This window comes from Aspergillus tubingensis, assembly GCF_013340325.1.
Source record: "Aspergillus tubingensis WU-2223L DNA, scaffold_9, whole genome shotgun sequence".
Lineage (NCBI taxonomy): Eukaryota > Fungi > Ascomycota > Eurotiomycetes > Eurotiales > Aspergillaceae > Aspergillus > Aspergillus tubingensis.
In genome coordinates, this window is record NW_023336283.1 from 143075 (window position 1) to 161093 (window position 18019).

At 50.4% G+C, this 18019-nt stretch overlaps 7 protein-coding genes across 7 annotated transcripts; 4 read left to right on the top strand and 3 right to left on the bottom strand.

Annotated features, from left to right (window-relative positions):
- Positions 1 to 1840: 1840 nt before the first annotated feature.
- Positions 1841 to 3457, top strand: aglA (putative alpha-galactosidase; the record flags this gene model as incomplete). The annotated part of the gene is made up of 1 exon (XM_035503235.1): positions 1841 to 3457. The coding sequence occupies one exon, from the start codon at positions 1841 to 1843 to the stop codon at positions 3455 to 3457; it is 1617 nt and encodes a 538-aa protein (XP_035359128.1).
- Positions 3458 to 4455: 998 nt separating this feature from the next.
- AtWU_08128 (methyltransferase domain family protein) lies at positions 4456 to 4963 on the top strand (the record flags this gene model as incomplete). The annotated part of the gene is made up of 4 exons (XM_035503236.1): positions 4456 to 4524; positions 4598 to 4680; positions 4741 to 4782; positions 4843 to 4963. The coding sequence occupies 4 exons, from the start codon at positions 4456 to 4458 to the stop codon at positions 4961 to 4963; spliced, it is 315 nt and encodes a 104-aa protein (XP_035359129.1).
- A 1002-nt stretch (positions 4964 to 5965) lies between these two features.
- AtWU_08129 (S53 family peptidase) lies at positions 5966 to 7956 on the top strand (the record flags this gene model as incomplete). Its single annotated transcript, XM_035503237.1, has 5 exons — positions 5966 to 6861; positions 6910 to 7051; positions 7099 to 7192; positions 7247 to 7550; positions 7605 to 7956. 5 exons carry the CDS (start codon positions 5966 to 5968, stop codon positions 7954 to 7956), a joined length of 1788 nt encoding a protein of 595 aa, XP_035359130.1.
- Positions 7957 to 8629: 673 nt separating this feature from the next.
- On the bottom strand, positions 8630 to 10051 carry AtWU_08130 (uncharacterized protein; the record flags this gene model as incomplete). Its single annotated transcript, XM_035503238.1, has 4 exons — positions 8630 to 8898; positions 8955 to 9681; positions 9735 to 9784; positions 9853 to 10051. 4 exons carry the CDS (start codon positions 10049 to 10051, stop codon positions 8630 to 8632), a joined length of 1245 nt encoding a protein of 414 aa, XP_035359131.1.
- An 806-nt stretch (positions 10052 to 10857) lies between these two features.
- Positions 10858 to 12130, bottom strand: AtWU_08131 (intradiol ring-cleavage dioxygenase; the record flags this gene model as incomplete). Its single annotated transcript, XM_035503239.1, has 3 exons — positions 10858 to 11461; positions 11510 to 11834; positions 11887 to 12130. 3 exons carry the CDS (start codon positions 12128 to 12130, stop codon positions 10858 to 10860), a joined length of 1173 nt encoding a protein of 390 aa, XP_035359132.1.
- Positions 12131 to 13962: 1832 nt separating this feature from the next.
- On the top strand, positions 13963 to 14820 carry AtWU_08132 (class I SAM-dependent methyltransferase; the record flags this gene model as incomplete). Its single annotated transcript, XM_035503240.1, has 1 exon — positions 13963 to 14820. The coding sequence occupies one exon, from the start codon at positions 13963 to 13965 to the stop codon at positions 14818 to 14820; it is 858 nt and encodes a 285-aa protein (XP_035359133.1).
- Positions 14821 to 15475: 655 nt separating this feature from the next.
- AtWU_08133 (glycosyl hydrolases 35 family protein) lies at positions 15476 to 16218 on the bottom strand (the record flags this gene model as incomplete). The annotated part of the gene is made up of 2 exons (XM_035503241.1): positions 15476 to 15795; positions 15858 to 16218. The coding sequence occupies 2 exons, from the start codon at positions 16216 to 16218 to the stop codon at positions 15476 to 15478; spliced, it is 681 nt and encodes a 226-aa protein (XP_035359134.1).
- Positions 16219 to 18019: the final 1801 nt, after the last annotated feature.

Below are 18019 nucleotides of genomic sequence, written 5' to 3' on the forward strand. Positions count from 1 at the left end.
CAACTGCGGAGGGGTAGGCATTAACCATGATATAGCCGGCTGGTAACTGCAGTAAAGAGTCAAGTAAAAGTTCTTTTTGAAAAAGTTACTGCATCTGCAACTCATACAGTACCGTGGAATCCTTCGTCAAGAGGTCAACGGATCTACCGGCTTCTATTTCTGGCTTCGGCCGTTGATCGTCCCGATGTTTCAGATGATCTCCCCCCATGTTTGCCTCTTCCAGTCATTAACCTTAAACAGATCCTCGAGATGGGCGATAATCAATAGCCAACGAAGATATACGTTGGACGGAGTAGGTAAGGCTGAACACCGCCACGGTGCTCCAATTGTTCCTGAAATATGAAATCATCATGAGCCACACAACATTCTGGTTGACGGCAAGGGAGGGTTCCACTATGCCAAGGTCACCTTGCCATACTGAAACAGTGACGCTGTTGACGTTTGGCCACTTTTCCCCATCAGATCAGCTTCCCCTATTATCAACATCGCCATACAGAGTAATATCTCCGTGGTGGGGTGGGATGTCGATCGATGACAGCGATGTGTCTTGCCTGCTGAGACAAGCGGCTGAATGTGTTGAGGCTGTGTCTGAATGATATTGGATTTCATATACTCAGCTTATGCAGAACAAACCGTTTGTATGCCTTTAATACTTCTATTTCATTAGGGATCGGGGCCAAGGGAGTAGGCTAAACACAGTCTATGCGGTGATTCCAGTTGTATCCGATGCTTATAGTCGAGGTCAGTGAGGGCCGTATTTGAAAGATTATAGTACTTGTCTTACCATTAATCAACTATACCAGATACTGGCTCACTCTGCAGCAAGTTAAGAATGCCGGTCGGATTGCTTCCGAGACAGCCTCCAAAATGTCTCCAACACACGGTGCGATGATCCCCCTGATGTTTGGGTTGCGATGATAGAAAAACAAAGCTGAACTGGCCTGACCTGGCGAGCTGAGCGAGTTCAGCCTCCAAATAGAAAGTGAGACATCGCGGGATTACAGAGAAGTGATGGCTAGTAGTCATTATCCGAACTATTATCCGAGCATGGCTGGCCGACCGACAATGAATGCATGCATACGCACTTTCCAAGCTGAAATTAGCCGACAGAGATGCGAACAGCATGAATTACAATTCAATTCCTTACGCGACCGTGAAAGGTGGTCCCTATCGATACAGTCCCCGGGCATGCGAGATGGAAGACGACGAGAGAAGCACTTCCCGCAGTGAACCCTAGCCCGAGAATTGGTTGCCTATGAAGTACTGACAAAGAAAGATGTTGTTGGTGTCCATACCCCTAATTCTACTGGTATGTGGCCTCCGTGACTGCGTTGGTGTCAAGTTGTGTGTACACACTTACCTGAGCAGACTAAGATAGTGCACAATGGCTGACCAAACACCAAGAACAAACAAAATCACCGATGAATGTAACGTACACGCTATTATTCCCATGACACCACAGAACGGAAACGATCGCTTCATTTGTTCCTCAATCCTTCACGATTCAGCAAACCGAGCTGAAACCTCGGCCGGTGCTGCGGGGAAGATAAGCGAAGACAGATGGTTGGACTCGGACTCCGCGAGCTGCAGCTCCAATGGCACCGTGGCATCAATGCAAGCAGCCGCCAGGGTTTGGCTGCAGGTGTCAACCACTAGTACTCTGATTGCTCGAGCGGGGAAGACCAGGGCCGTCAGACAATCTGCTGCAAGGGATGGCCTGCTGAAGAGTCCGTTGCTTTTGTAACTTAATTGCTGTCACCAACCTTCACCTGGACGTGACATTTATCTTCACGACACTGATTGAAAGGGGTGTATAATGACACAAAAATTAGTGAACATCATGAAAAAAGGAACCAAAAGCATATTGGTGGCTACCACACTGGCTGCCATGCTTCCCTGGCAAGCATACAGCTCCATCGAGCGCTCCAGCCTCCTGCCAACACCACCCATGGGATTCAACAATTGGGCCCGCTTCATGTGCGACCTCAACGAGACTTTGTTCACCGAGACTGCCGATGCAATGGCTGCTAACGGTCTGCGGGACGCAGGGTACAATCGCATCAACCTGGATGACTGCTGGATGGCCTATCAGCGATCCGACAATGGATCCCTACAGTGGAACACGACAAAGTTTCCTCACGGCCTACCCTGGCTAGCGAAATATGTCAAAGCTAAAGGCTTCCATTTCGGCATCTACGAAGATTCCGGTAACATGACCTGTGGCGGATACCCTGGATCCTACAACCACGAGGAGCAGGATGCCAACACATTTGCTTCCTGGGGAATCGACTATCTCAAGCTCGATGGCTGCAATGTCTATGCAACCCAAGGCAGGACGCTTGAAGAGGAATACAAGCAGCGCTACGGACACTGGCATCAAGTTCTCAGCAACATGCAGCACCCACTGATCTTCTCCGAGTCAGCCCCGGCGTACTTTGCGGGTACAGACAACAACACAGACTGGTACACCGTGATGGACTGGGTGCCGATATACGGGGAGCTAGCACGCCACTCAACTGATATCCTGGTGTACAGTGGAGCAGGTAGTGCATGGGACAGCATCATGAACAACTACAACTACAACACCCTTCTTGCACGCTACCAACAACCGGGGTATTTCAACGACCCCGACTTTCTCATTCCGGATCATCCGGGTCTAACGGCGGATGAAAAGCGGTCGCATTTTGCACTGTGGGCTTCTTTCTCGGCTCCTCTCATTATAAGCGCCTACATACCCGCGCTCTCGAAGGATGAAATTGCCTTTCTGACAAATGAAGCATTGATTGCGGTGGATCAAGATTTCCTGGCACAGCAGGCCACGTTGGCGAGTCGCGACGACACCCTGGATATATTGACCCGTAGTCTGGCGAACGGCGATAGACTGCTGACCGTGCTTAATAAGGGTAACGCAACTGTAACGAAGGAAATTCCAGTGCAATGGCTGGGTCTGGTCGACACTGGCTGTACATATACTGCCGAAGATCTCTGGAATGGCGATACCCAGAAATTCGGCGATCATATAAAGGTTGAATTAGCCAGCCACGCAACAGCAGTCTTCCGGCTCAGTCTGCCAGACGAATGTTCTTCGGTAGTCCCAACCGGACTCATTTTCAACACAGCATCGGGCAACTGTCTGGCCGCTACCTCAAATTCTTCAGTCACATTTCAGTCCTGCAATGGAGAGGACTCCCAGATCTGGCGGGTGACGTCGTCAGGAGCCATTAGTCCACTATCGCAGACGACACAATGTTTGACTGCCTATGGAAGCTCAGTGAAGCTTCAAGCATGTGACAGCACTGATGACGACGGCCAGAAATGGACGTATGCAGTCACGGGGAATTTGAAGAATGCAAAGACAGATAGTTGCTTGACGGAGGGACCGTTGCAAATGAAGTCGTGTCTGGATGAGAGGGATGGCCAGGTATTTGGCCTCCCGAGTGGCGTCCAGTTGTCGTAGGGGAGTAAGAGGAGAGTCCCGGGGAGCAGAGGCATATGAGATCTTACGTCTAGGCAGCTGTATTATGTTGATGTCTAGACAACTAAACAAATGATATACATCTCAAATGCTATCAGTAGGGGCATATGGTTTATTTGCAGTTGTTCCCGCAAATTTCAATAGTCCCAAGTGTGTAGGAGCGCCTTTCAACTTAAACCAAGTTTGACAGGCCCCAAGGAGGTAACTGCAATGTTAATCAACAAGAGTCGCATATAGCATATTCTACCTTGCTCTGTGTCTAGAACCTCGAAGGGCTAAGGCCCTGGCCATTCTTTCCCCAGGTTCGCCAAGCATAGGACCATGAAAGGTAGCTGGAATGTATTGGGAGTTGCTGATTGACCAACGTCCATATTCAGAATGTCATTGCGCTTAGACCTGCATTCCTAAGCATGTGCATATCTTAAACTATGGTAATATCTTCCGCAAAACCTTTATTCACCTGTAGTGCAGATACAATCTCATGGTCTTATATGCATGCTGAAAGCACGATTAATGCTTGGTAAGATAAATTTTCCTGAAGAAGATTGGAATCACTCCGGCGAGGTTCAAATTCTTCAACTACGGAACTTGAATTGCTGGACAGCAAATCGCCAGAGCACAGCATTCTTCGGCGCTATATCCACCAATGGCTCCACACAACGCAGGGTAACCCTCAACCTTAGAGTCCCATAGCTATTCATAGTCAACGCTTGATAGCCATCGTATATTGAAACTCGAGGAATGTGCCTCAACGGTCTGCACTGGAGCATAACAATGGCATTGTTGTATTGGGGACATTCCAGGAACTTGACAGCGCCTGTCATTGGAATGTACTATACTGGGATGCCTCAAAGACAGGCCTAGCTCTGACAGCAGTTGTTATAAACCTCTTTAACCTTCATTGACCTTCAGCATAGAAAGTCAAGTCTCCACAATAATCTGAATCTAATCCTCCTATCTCCGACACAGTGAACGGCATCATGGTTTCCGCCAAGGCTATTATGTTCACGATGATCACTGCAGTGATGGCGCAGAACAAGACGCAAATCGTATGTATACTTTCCGAATACTATTCTTCACAATGAATCAGTGAAGTGTATGATCTGACTGGAATACTGCTAGGGCACCACGAGCGAATTCCGCGTCTGCACTGTAGACGCAAGACCCATCTACTCCGAATCCTGCATCTCCTTGAACCAAACTGGGTATATATTATAGTACCGACCATCATTGAAACTGAGCCCACTCTGACACAAGAGAACCAGGTCAACCCAGTTTAATGTTGCGGTCGGCTGTCGCCAGTATGGGTATGATGACCGATTCCGAAATAGACGTGATCTATCTAGCTGACCATCCTTCTCCTGTAGAAGCACGACATGCACCGGGAACTACGATACAGTGGGTTACCGGAGTGACTGCTATGAGAACAGTCGGTTCTTCCAAAACTTTGGTACGATAAGCGGGAGCATTTACTGCTATCCTTCTTAGGGGACGACGGGTTGTTGAGGCCTGTCTGAAGAGTCTGTGGGCATTATACGGGACTATTATATGCTTGGAGGGTATGCTTAGCTAGGTAGTGAATGAAACTGACTTGCTATTTCTGAGCAGCCTGGGTGTGGCATTATTAAGTGATAAGACAATACTGGGGAAGTTAGCAGCTTCTGACAAAACATGAAGACAACTCATATTACGGTCTTGTTTTACTCAATGTTCTGCGCATGTGGGCTGGTATCGGCAATTTCCGACGATAGATTGGACACCCCACGTTGAGCGAAGGCCCATCGACAGCGGTAAGCTCAAGGGATCGTTGGGAAAGAGGGACTCAGCCGAGAGAAGCCGCGAGAATTGTCCGCTGGTAACCTGAGTTCAGACCCACGGTCCCAGAGAGCGACTATTGGACGTGACGGTACAGTAGCGGGCATTAGAGTGGATGATCTGGAGGCACCGATGCTTGTTCGCCGGCGCTAATTTAGGGCCATCGCTTAGAAGAAGGGACAGAAGAAGGATTCCCTCAGTCGCGGCATTTTGATCAGGCGTCGGAAATACTATGAAAGACATGAAAAAGCGAGAGCAGTGCTTTTAAATGGGTTTGAGTCATTGTCAATTAATTGTCTTACAAGATCAATGGCAGCATGGCGTGGTTTGCATGCAACATGTTGCAACAACTCAATGCCGGCGATCACCGTCGGACTCCGGGTGGGAATCAGGGTTGGAGACCCATTGCTTATCACAACAGCCGACGCCAGTCGCTCTGGGGTGCATTTGCAGAATTCCCTCGACTAATCAGCTTTTCTTCAGTACCGGCCGGTCCGAAATGACCCAGTCTGCTAGCTGTTGGAGACATGCAATGATGCCATTGTCTCGTCCGATAAGCAAGGGCGGCCAGTCCCCCGTCCCTTCTGTCTGACTTGGAAAAGTTATAATGTCCGTCTCGCCGGCCTAGCGGTCAATTCGGACTTTTTGTCTGTTGTTCCTCTCAATTCCTTTAGCATGCGTTCCTCCGGTCTCTATACAGCACTGCTGTGCTCCCTGGCCGCATCGACCAACGCGGTTATTCATGAGAAGCTCGCTGCGGTCCCCTCGGGCTGGCACCATCTGGAAGATGCTGGCTCCGACCACCAGATTAGCCTGTCGATCGCATTGGCACGCAAGAACCTCGATCAGCTTGAATCCAAGCTGAAAGACTTGTCCACACCTGGTGAATCGCAGTATGGCCAGTGGCTGGATCAGGAGGACGTCGACACGCTGTTCCCAGTGGCCAGCGACAAGGCCGTGATCAGCTGGCTGCGCAGCGCCAACATCACCCATATCGCCCGGCAGGGCAGCTTGGTGAACTTTGCGACCACCGTCGACAAGGTGAACAAGCTTCTCAACACCACCTTTGCTTACTACCAAAGTGGCTCTTCCCAGAGACTGCGCACAACGGAGTACTCCATTCCCGATGATCTGGTCGACTCGATCGACCTCATCTCCCCGACGACTTTCTTCGGAAAAGAAAAGACCAGCGCTGGTCTAAACCAACGGGCGCAAAAGATCGACAGCCATGTGGCCAAACGCTCTAACAGCTCGTCCTGCGCCGATCTTATCACGTTGTCCTGCCTGAAGGAGATGTACAACTTTGGCAATTACACTCCCAGCGCCTCGTCAGGAAGCAAGCTGGGATTCGCCAGCTTCCTGAACGAGTCCGCCTCGTATTCCGATCTTGCCAAGTTCGAGAGACTGTTCAACTTGCCGTCTCAGAACTTTTCCGTGGAGCTGATCAACGGCGGCGTCAATGATCAGAATCAAACGACGGCTTCCCTGACCGAGGCTGATCTCGATGTGGAATTGCTCGTCGGCGTGGGCCATCCCTTGCCAGTGACGGAGTTTATCACTTCTGGCGAACCGTGAGCATTGTTCCTTAGACATGAATTTAGTCGATGCTAATTATGTAGTCCTTTCATTCCCGACCCCGATGAGCCGAGTGCCGCCGATAACGAGAATGAGCCTTACCTCCAGTACTACGAGTACCTCCTCTCCAAGCCCAACTCGGCCCTGCCCCAAGTGATTTCCAACTCCTACGGCGACGACGAACAGGTAATACCATACATCGTCCCCAAATAGCTACATACTAACCGACCCAGACCGTTCCAGAATACTACGCCAAGCGAGTCTGCAACCTGATCGGACTCGTCGGCCTGCGCGGCATCAGCGTCCTGGAATCATCCGGTGACGAAGGTATACTCCTCACCACCATCGTCCGCAAAAGCATACTTGCTAACAGCAGCACAGGAATTGGATCCGGCTGTCGCACCACCGACGGCACTAACAGCACCCAATTCAATCCCATCTTCCCCGCCACCTGTCCCTACGTGACCGCCGTAGGAGGCACCATGTCTTACGCACCCGAAATTGCCTGGGAAGCCAGTTCCGGTGGTTTCAGCAACTACTTCGAGCGAGCCTGGTTCCAGAAGGAAGCCGTGCAGAACTACCTGTCGCACCACATCACCAACGAGACGAAGCAGTACTACTCCCAGTTCGCTAACTTTAGCGGTCGCGGATTTCCCGATGTTTCGGCCCACAGCTTCGAGCCTTCGTAAGCTAAACTCCCCACCTGAGAATGATACGCAGAGGGGCTAATGTGATATAGCTATGAGGTTATCTTCTACGGCGCCCGCTACGGCTCCGGCGGTACTTCCGCCGCATGCCCCCTGTTCTCTGCGCTAGTGGGCATGTTGAACGATGCTCGTCTGCGGGCGGGCAAGTCCACGCTTGGTTTCTTGAACCCCCTGCTGTACAGCAAGGGGTACAAGGCGCTGACGGATGTCACGGCGGGACAGTCGATCGGGTGCAATGGCATTGATCCGCAGAGTGATGAGGCTGTTGCGGGCGCGGGCATTATCCCGTGGGCGCATTGGAATGCTACGGTCGGATGGGATCCAGTGACGGGATTGGGACTTCCTGATTTCGAGAAGTTGAGGCAGTTGGTGCTGTCGTTGTAGATTACATGTCTGTATTTGGGATGAGACTTTGTATGTGTTATGATGTGATAGTATGTGAGATATGTGTGAGATGATTCGCGAACTATGTGCGAGTTTCACATGGCTTGCTTCCCTGAATGGTAATATTATGACAGGGGTCTTAGTAGAGGTTTCATGACTGCTTCTGTGTCTCATGCAGGTTCCTCCTCCCCTCTCAACGACCGTCATGGACAAAGTCAAAAGACCCTGACGCGCCCATTATGAGTGGCTGATAAGGACATGCATCATTACTCCGTGGAAGCCCCGAAATTAATTCCGACAGGGGTCGAGGGGAACACACCCAATCAATCACTTACCCCGCTTCTGGCACCGCATAAGGCTGAGCGATGCGATGGTGAAATGGCCACCGATTTGCCGATTAGCCGTCGGGCCAGTTGTTGATTCCGGTATCACCCTACAACACATGCTTCATGCATAGGTGAACAGTGCTATTTCGTCCATTGTTGCTGGTACCCGGATGTATCTACCCTGGATTCCTCTGCTAGTCTAATGAGCTACACACTATATCTGCAGTCAATGCACGAGGGCCAGCAAAACTCCGCTATACCAGTGCAACCCAACTCCATCGGCCGAGTATGATATTAAACTCATTATTGGTGTGATTATAAATTAATCGGAAATGTACACCTGACCCTCACTTGATGTAGGGCGGAAGTATTTCAGGATATAATGGGAATGGCTCATCCATACACTCTGTCGGACACTCGCCCTTGTCATACGACACCTGCACGGGAACCCGCAGTCGCAAATTCGCACTCTTCGAGTTATCGACATCGGCCGAAATGAAGATGGAGAGGCTGTACCGTCGGGAGATGTACGGATGGGTAAACGTAGGAGGGAGGTAATCGGGCGTGTCGAAGTTGAGGATCAGGGGGGTAGTTGCTTGGTATGTTGTCGGTTGGTCTGTTATATCATACAAAGTCAGGAGTGGTAAAATGTACTGAGAGCGCATCATGTACCCTGCTTGTCAAGACCGCAGTCCTCCCACGATGCGATGCGCAACTTCCGCACCTGTGTACAACCCGTCCCCGTCGTATTCGCAACAAGCTTGAAATCCAGCAACTTGTTGGCGTCTCCCTCTAACGGAAGTCGGTCTTGCGGAGACACAGAAACAAATGTTGTCGCGCGAAGAGAGGTCTGGATGCTGGCATATATCCCGGGGATATTTGCGTGCTGTTGCGACGGGTCCAGACAGCGGTACTGCCATTTTAGTGGAACTACCGTAGAAACCATTCCCGAATTATTAAGATACAGCGGGGCAGGCTCCTCCGTCTGCACAGACATATAGTATAGATCGCGGCGATGTAATCTATCGCGCACACGTCGTGACGATGCGAGGGTATATTCTCCAGGAAAGTCGGGAATACAAATGGGAGGGGCACATTCTTGAGCCGGTGCAAACGTTACTGGCGCTTCAGTCTCGGCAATGCATTCTTCGTGGTCGAAGAGTCGGGCTTTGAGAAAGTATTCTATGCGGCCTTGCCCGCGCAGTATGAGATCGTTGGAGTTGTAGACTGGCATGGGTTTGAAGGAGAGTGATGGAGGTAGGGGAGAGGTGTCATATTCGTCGGACGAGACGGAGTTGGCGCTTCGGGGGATGTTGAAGTGGAAGGGGTGTAGGAGGGTCCGTGAAGTGTTGGCAGTGTTTTGCTGTGCCAGTTCGCGCACATCAGATGCTCGGAGGAGCTAGACTGAGTTAATACAAAGATCTTATCGAGAAGGGCGCAAAGTCATTTTACTGTGATATTCTTTGCGAGTCGCAGCAGCTGCGTTGAGACATTCAGATTGACTGCTGTTGATAAATGACCTGGTATAGCGGTTAAAACCAGAGAATAATTTTTTCAATGGGACATTTACCTTCAAAGGTCACTTCAACGAGTAATTGTTGCGATGAACTGGCAGTCTCATTGCCTGGCATCGATACAATGACATTGCCGTCAAGGTGACCGTCTGTGATGACATGGCTGCTGCTTGCTGAGAGTACCTCTGCATAATCCGACGACGTACAATTTCTCCCTGATTGTTGATTGGCTTGAATGTGAAGTCGCGGTGCCATCCTGAATTTTCTAAGGATACCACTGTGACCATCTTCGCCAAAGGAAGCAGATAGTTGTAGAGAAAAAGTGGAAGAACCCAGCACACCGAGCTAGCCCGCTAAGAATCAGGTGACCACGCACCGGGGGAAATTACTCTTCTAGACATGGACTGTCGCAGTTTAGTAGGTCATCGTGCAGGTTGAAGTGACGCTATCAGCCCGTCTGGCCCATAACAGGGATACATCCTCCCTCCCGATAGGGCTGAAGGGGGCTCGACAGGGATCTGAGGGATTTTCCGGATTGTTGACCGCGCCCCGTGCAGCAGGTTCGGTCATGGTGCCTCTTGTCCAAGCTTCGACTAACACCATAGTGCTTACTAGCACAAAAGCTTAGCATACGTGGATAGAGAATTGATAGACAGGATGTGTTGCAATTTGTACGGGTCTGAGCGTTGACGTTGCACAGCAGCTGCTGATAGTCGGTCAGATGGAGCACGCTGTCAGATTTTAGGGGCGCTTTGGTGGTTCTATCGGCGGCGGGTCATAGTTCCGGGCTCACTCTTGCCGAGGGTAGCCTCGGTTAAAGGGGCTGATCAGGACGACACATTGCGATCCATACTCTGTGTTATGATATAGAACGAGATTTACATCATTTAGGAGGGAAGAGGCTGTTCGATATCGGAGATGGGGTATAGTATTCCCAACGTTTGATTGAAGACTAGTAAAAAGTCTATTGTCTAACCACTCAATACATATATGAGAAAAATGTTGTACAGTAGAAAGTAAATCCCGTTCCGTAGACGCACGTTTAGCGATTTTCAGAATCCTCAAGCACTGGTAGAAGAGGGCATAGCACCGGACATGGACATGGAACCCGAAGGAGCACCACCACCACCAGAGCCACCACCCATGGCAGCGCTGTCCGAGTTCTCGTGACCGCCGTTCTCATCGTAGTAAGCAGCAATGCTGTAGTAGGAGTTGTCGGTGTAGTCGGCAGTGGTGTTGATACCGATCTGGATCCAGGCGAACAAACCGTCCTCGATGCTGTCACCGAGGTACAGGAACTCTGGGAAGGGGTCGTAGGCGCTGGAGGCCTGCTCGACACTCCACATGTCGTCGGCATTGCTAGTAATATCCTGGGTGTTGGTGGTGTAGGGGTAGGTGTTCTCAACAGCGGTACGCAGGACCTCGTTCCAGAAGAGCTGGCCAATGTGGGCGACGCTGCCAGTGCCCACTTGAAGGGTGCCGTTGTTGCGGTTGATGGTGGAGTTAAGGTGGGTCAGGAGATGGGTGTGGATGGCGCGGCCGTCGTAGTGACCGGGGAAGATGGTCTGGAAGGTAACAACACCATCCTCATCGGTCTCTTGAATACCACGGAGGAAGGTCGAGTCCCAACCGTCGGCGGCGTAGTTGCCACTGGTGGAGATACCACTACATACTTAGCTCTGATCAGATGATAGGATAAAAAAAGCACCATACCTGTAAACACCGGTAGCGTTGGCGTTCCAGATGTCGACCAGAGCACCCTGCACAGGCAGGCAAGTGTTGACATCGATGTACTGTACCTCGAGGAAGAGGTCGACACCATCACAGTACTTATCCTCCTTGACGTTGTGACGGATCACTTCACCCCAGACATAGTAGGGGCCGTCGGTGATGGTGGGGGTAAGGATGGAGCTGGTGTTGGCGCCGAAGATGTCGGCCTCAGAGGTCTGAGGGGAGTAGTCAAGGAGGCCGGTCTTGTTGTGGTTGATAGCTTCCCACTTCTCGAGAGCCGCGAGGTTCCGGCGGAACTTGTGGGGAGCTATCTATAGTTAGACGATGCAATCACGGTTTGCCATTTCAGGCCTGCTTACCAGCAGTCACGCCCCTCTTGGAGCGCAGCTCACGGGCAGTATTAGCGCGGCGGGAGACGGAGCGCTGCTGAACCTGTCTAGCCTGGTGGCTGTTGGAGCAAGCATTGACACCGTGTCTGGCCTGCTCAGCGAGGGCATCGCGAAGGCGGATCTCCCGCTTGACGGCCTCATGGTCATGTTTCTCGCCGGGGTGGGCGAAAGCCAAAGTGGCCGCGGTGAGAGTGAGGAGCTTGGAGAAATGCATGATGAAGCTATTTGAGTGATCAAGATGATTGAGCTGCGATCGTGCTGTTGATTGGCTTCAAGTCATGGCTGAGGGTCTTGATATTTATGCTCAACATTGTTGATGCCTCTTCTATAGCCGCGTCATCTGGTCCCATACTGGCGTGGCCGTCAGGCTACCCTGTGAGCCGTACTCACTCCCTAGCGAAGACTTTTGATATCTCAACTGTCAGAGGACTCGTCATCGCGTACCCTGGCGGCAATTGGAAACCCTAGAGGGACTCCGAGATGCCGGCTGGGCAATGGAAACTTCTTGGCGCCGCGTACGTGGATCCGCAGCGGAGGATAGAAGCTCAGGGAACTTGACCCTGGAAGGTGGATGATCGACACGCATCACGAATCATTGTCGTGCAATTAGTACACATGGAGCGTCTGACGTTATCAGATCAGGGATCCGGACAGCGTCCGCGGGTCTGGGGTATTCTTCGCGCCTTGGCTGTTGTTTCCGCCGATTCTGGATGGTGGCTCAGTCGTTTCATCTGGCAGGCCAAGGCCAGGGCTGATTTTTAGTCACTGTCATTGACACTATATCTGTGTAGTGATTCGTAATCTCTTCAATGAGGTAGATTACGGGAGGCTGTTGTTGCGTGGAACATGGCAGGGTTTGTCGGGTTGTGATCTCGTCCGGGCTCCGCGGTGTCCGAATTTCCCCCTGCAACGGTGGAGTTATGCAAAGAATAGAAGCACGGGCCGCCGAATACACCTAAAATTGTGTTTCCGAAGCAGACCTGAACCGAAGCAATGTGTGTGCGAGGTGAGGCGCAGAACAAAACAGAAGTGGTTGCGTATAGCTTCTTTACGTCTCGAAACGGCAATGATTGCTGCACATCCGGTTCAAAACTGCCGCTTAGTCAGATCCTCTGTCTTCCTCGGCCACTGAAGGCTCAAAATCGGGCAGTTGTGGATGCTTTCCACTGCCATCCCCGAGCCGATGACGCACAAACCATCCGCCCTTGTTATTCGTCGCGCCGGAAGAAAACCGTCGGAGCATAACTTGCTCCCGTCCCTGGTTCAGATGTGATATTTCGGTTAACGTCTAGTGGAGCTCCACCATCCGCTGAAACTGCCAGGGGAATAGTATATGTTGTGACGGGCCCTAGACAATCTGGGCGCCTGCATCATCGCATGACACGCATGGTTAACTCCTGGACGTTCAACTTGATCATTGACAGAATTTGCGCCCGCTGGACATAATTCTTATATTTCCGAGAATGATCAAGGCTGCGGTGTTGATTTCTTCCAAGGCCCTCTACCTTCAGAGATCGGAGTAAGGGTGTAAAGACACTTCAGTCTTCACATTATCCCTACGTCGGAAAGATCACCCGAACCCTGTCCTAAGCTGTAGGCAAATGGCGTTGTATCCCTCGGACATCTAACCTCCTGAAATCCATAGCTAACAACGGATCATGGAGCATTTAGCACGCTTGGTCGTGTCAATCAGAAGTTGGGGAAAGAAGCGCCAGAGAAGAAAATACTAAATTGCAGGACTGGGCGCAACCCGTCTTTTTTGTGTTGGGGGGTGCTGCAACCCGTAAAGGGCGCGTTCTTTATGAGATCGAGTCTGTTGCTGAACACTCGACGTATCGTGAACCTCCAGATACTCACCGCTGATGATTCAAGTAAGCTTGCGTGTGATTATATTGGGTGCGGGTGCATTAGTGGCCTTCATCTGCCAAAGTCGGGCACACTGATCGGCGCGCATCCCCCAGCCACCGCATCATTGACCTTCGCCCCGAACCCCTGCTAACCAAACCACTCCTCAACGTGCAAGGATCAGAGAAACCTAGTACTACTATGGCTTCCTCCAAAACCGAGCTCGACTATCGCGTTACCGACGACGTCGGCTACGGCCTTGGTAGCGAAACCGCGGCCGCATTTCGACTCAATGGAATATTTCACTTCTGGAAAGAGCACCTCGGCTTCAATATCCACCCGACCATTCGGGAGTCCTTGCAAACGCCAAATCCCCGCATCGCAGATGTAGCCACAGGCACAGCGATCTGGCTCATAGACCTGGCGAAGGAGCTTCCCGATGCGACCCTCGACGGGTTCGATCTCACCCTCGACATGGCGCCCCCGGTGGAGTGGCTCCCACCAAATATCACCTTGCGGCAGTGGAATATCTTCGAAGACCTACCAGAAGAATTAGTGGGACAATTCGATCTTGTACATCTCCGACTACTCCTACCAGTCATCCAGAATGGCGATCCCTCATCAATCATTCACAAGATCACCCGCATGCTAAAGCCCGGAGGATGGATCCAATGGGATGATCTGAACATCCGAGAGGCAAAGATCTTCAAAGCCAGGCCCGAACTCAAGATCGAAGCGTTGGAATACCTCTCTCGGTTCTGGAATACCGGCGAACGGCAAGAATGGATTGGTCGTCTTCCGCAGAGTTTTGAACAAGAGGGACTGAAACGAACGAGCATTGATCGATATGAAAATTTGAAGCAATATCTCAAGGCCGACTGCGAGGGATATATCGTGACTTGCGAAGAGACTGCGCGGACACTTGCCAGGAAGGGCAAGGTGGATGAAGCCAAAGAATTCGCTCAGATCGTTCACCAAGCATCGCTGGAAGCTGCGGCTGGCGCTGCCGTGGTGGCTACTAGGGTCGTTTGTATCGGGCAAAAGCCAGTGGAGCTGTGAACTAAGCTATCACCCGGAGGGAGGTAGGCACATTATCTAAGAGTTGGGTGAAGATGCTGTTGCTTGAGGGGTTGGATGTAAATACATGGTGTGGTTTGCAGTCCATGTGGTGGGACACCCTTTCTCCATATCAGCAACAGGAGCACTATTTGGGAGGGATCAAAGTCTGTCTGAAGATGATAAGACTGCACTAATGACATTTATACTCTCAATGGGAAGTATTTCTCGTAGTTCAAGACCTTGTCGAATCTCCATTTATGTCGCACACCTGCGCATCAGTGCTACCAGTTCTGTGCCACGAATAGCGTCATCACTGTCGGGATACCCTCATATATTCCATAGTACACTAGCTGCATGTCTAATTGGCTCCAGTTGCTGTTCAGTGTGTCACAAATAACCCCAACATGATTGTCAGTTATTGTAAGCTTGTGTGACCACCTATTGGGCTCAAATAGTAGAAATAGAAAATATCTACGGAGTACGCAAAACCGATATATTCTTTCTTCAACGCCATCCTTATCCATTATATATATAATGTACCTTTCTTAGTCTTCAATTCAAATTCTACCAATGATATGTAGAGCATCTCCACCTCAACATATATAGTTGAAACGTCAGCAAACCCAACAAATCCCAACTTAGGACCTCATCACACCTACGAATTATTCTCACACCTCCTCAAAAGCTCCCATAAATGCGGCTGCAAGAACTGCCTCTCCAGCCCCAGCGTCTCCGCCAAATACGACCGCCAGTTATCTTCCAACCAGAGCAAATCCTTCGGCTCAACATCCCCGAGCGCCTGCACAATCATGAAACCCAGATAAGTATCCTCGTCCTCGAACGGTCTCGAGATCTTCAGCCATCGTGACCCCGGAAAAGCATGTAGAATATCCCCATCGATGCAGCGGCGCTCGAGCGCCTCGTAATCATTGTCGTCGCAGTGGAAGGTGCAGGTTAATAGATAACGGTCGGGGCCTATACATACAATGGTTGATTAGCAATGATGTACGTCGACGTTATTAAGTTGGCATACATACCAGCATTTCCCGTCTCATTCCCTTCGCCGTTCTTCAGTACGAAGAGTTGCTGGAAGATCCTTGTGTCGAACTCAGCAATCTCTAAACACGACTTGGTCGTGCCCAGCATGCTATGTGTTTTCGGAATGCGAGCGAAGTTTTCCGGCTCCATGAAATCTAAATCGTCGCAGTCGTATGCGGCAAGCCAGCGATACTGTTTCTGGGGCCCTAGAGCTCGGAAGAATTCTCCTTTTGTCACGGAGCCTGTCTTTAGGACATCGGGGACATGATGCTCCTGGTACCATTGGCTGAAGACCTCGTCCGTGACGGTGGGATCTCGGAGGCGGGATGAAGCGTAAAGCCAAAGTTTTGAGGAAGACATTGTTGTGACGATTGGAGACTGCACAGGGTACTGAAATCGAATATTCTAATCAATTGAATGAGTCCATATCAAATGCGAAAAAGAGAACGCATGGCAGATAGATATATTCTGACATGGTCAATCGTTACCTCGCTCGGGATCAGAAACAACGACCTTATTAGGAAACCACATTGACCTCTCGAATTGATATCAGATTGTATCGTGAAATGTGCGATGCGTCATAAGACGCTATTCCCAGAGTGCCCGACGCCACGTAACTGAGCGACCAAGATCTTGCGTTGCACTACCCGGACACAAGAACTCTGGCCGTGCTTGCTCAACTTTCTGGTCACTAGATCCCACCAATGAGTGTATATGGATCAACGATGAACCATGGAAGTCCCATTCTGAAACTAGGCTAGTCAGCAATGAGTAGTAGTCTCCGTCGTAGCAAGCTGGTCGAGAAGTCGATGCGACATCCTGTCAACGCATTGCCATCCTGTATACATCTTGACCGACATTCCTTTCGTTGAGTGATATCACACATGTACTGTTCATCGGGAAAATTAGCAATCAAAAGCAAACTTGAGTCGGAATAAATTGTACCTTAGACACGATGATAGTCTTTCCCTAAATCACTCCATGAAAACTTTTCAAAGTGGTTTTACTGGACCCCTGTGACTTTGCAAAGTTAGATCAGTGATCCACCTAAACTGGGTTCTGGACCTGTCATTGAAACAATCCGGCATGGATCGACATCCAACTGCAGGCAACACGCATGTCACACTCATAACAAATGGAATTTAGGAGGCGATCATACTGCCTACAATGATCTCCCTCTTTGCGGCAATTTCCTGCTTGAGGCTCTAGTTGAATCTAGGCCACCACTCGTGCTGAAAGTATATCGATTATGGCCACACCTAGTTTCACCCGAACACTTCGTTCGGTCCCGATAGAGTAGGAAGCAGTTCATTGGCGTTGTATAAGCCGGTCGCATGCTTTCTCCTTCCAAGCTCTTTCCTCGTCCCATGCCGCGGTTTCAGAAAGTTGCCTCATTTCACAGATGATGCTATTATCTCAGCCACTCAATGTCAAATTCAAGTTTCAGATTCTTAGATCACAATCGTAGTTCAGACTTCTTGTTGCTGTCATATATGCGGTATCCAACCCTGGTATCTGGGTTAGTTGCACACACTATACAGGCTACAGTACGATTACTTCACGACCAGCCTGTCACGCCTAAAAACCGCTCCCAAAACTGGAGTAAGCCGCGACCGACCAAGAATAAGGTCTCTCCGAAATACGAGAATTAAGCTCAAGACTCAGGACAGTAGATGTGGTATCCGTACCTGCGATGCCGTTCTCAGTGCCATGGTCCCAATGTGAACCCTGCCAGTGCTGTTTCCTTGCGCACTGTCCCCTCCGGCAGTGGCTGCGGCCGGAAAAAGGGTGATCCACCGCCTTACTTCAGTAGAAGTTTGTGGAAAGTCAAAGATCCAAGTGGCTTACTGGCGTGCAACTTGGCGAAAATAGTTACTTGCTTATCTTCATGGTGGCTGAAAGTAGACGACGTAGCTGACACTAGCCGGCTTCACGTCGTGTGTAACCCCTTCCACGCGTGGGCTATAACCAGGAAAGACTGGCATATCATGGCCGAGCATGAATTAAAACAAAACAGTCTTGATTTGGTGTTATCCGACTTTAGTTGCTCACTCGGTTTTTGAGGCCTAACACCCTCATTGGTGCAATCTGGATGTAACAGTCCTGCTAAATGTTCACCCAATCATCGGAAATGGGATGTATAGGACCACCCAAGGCGGGT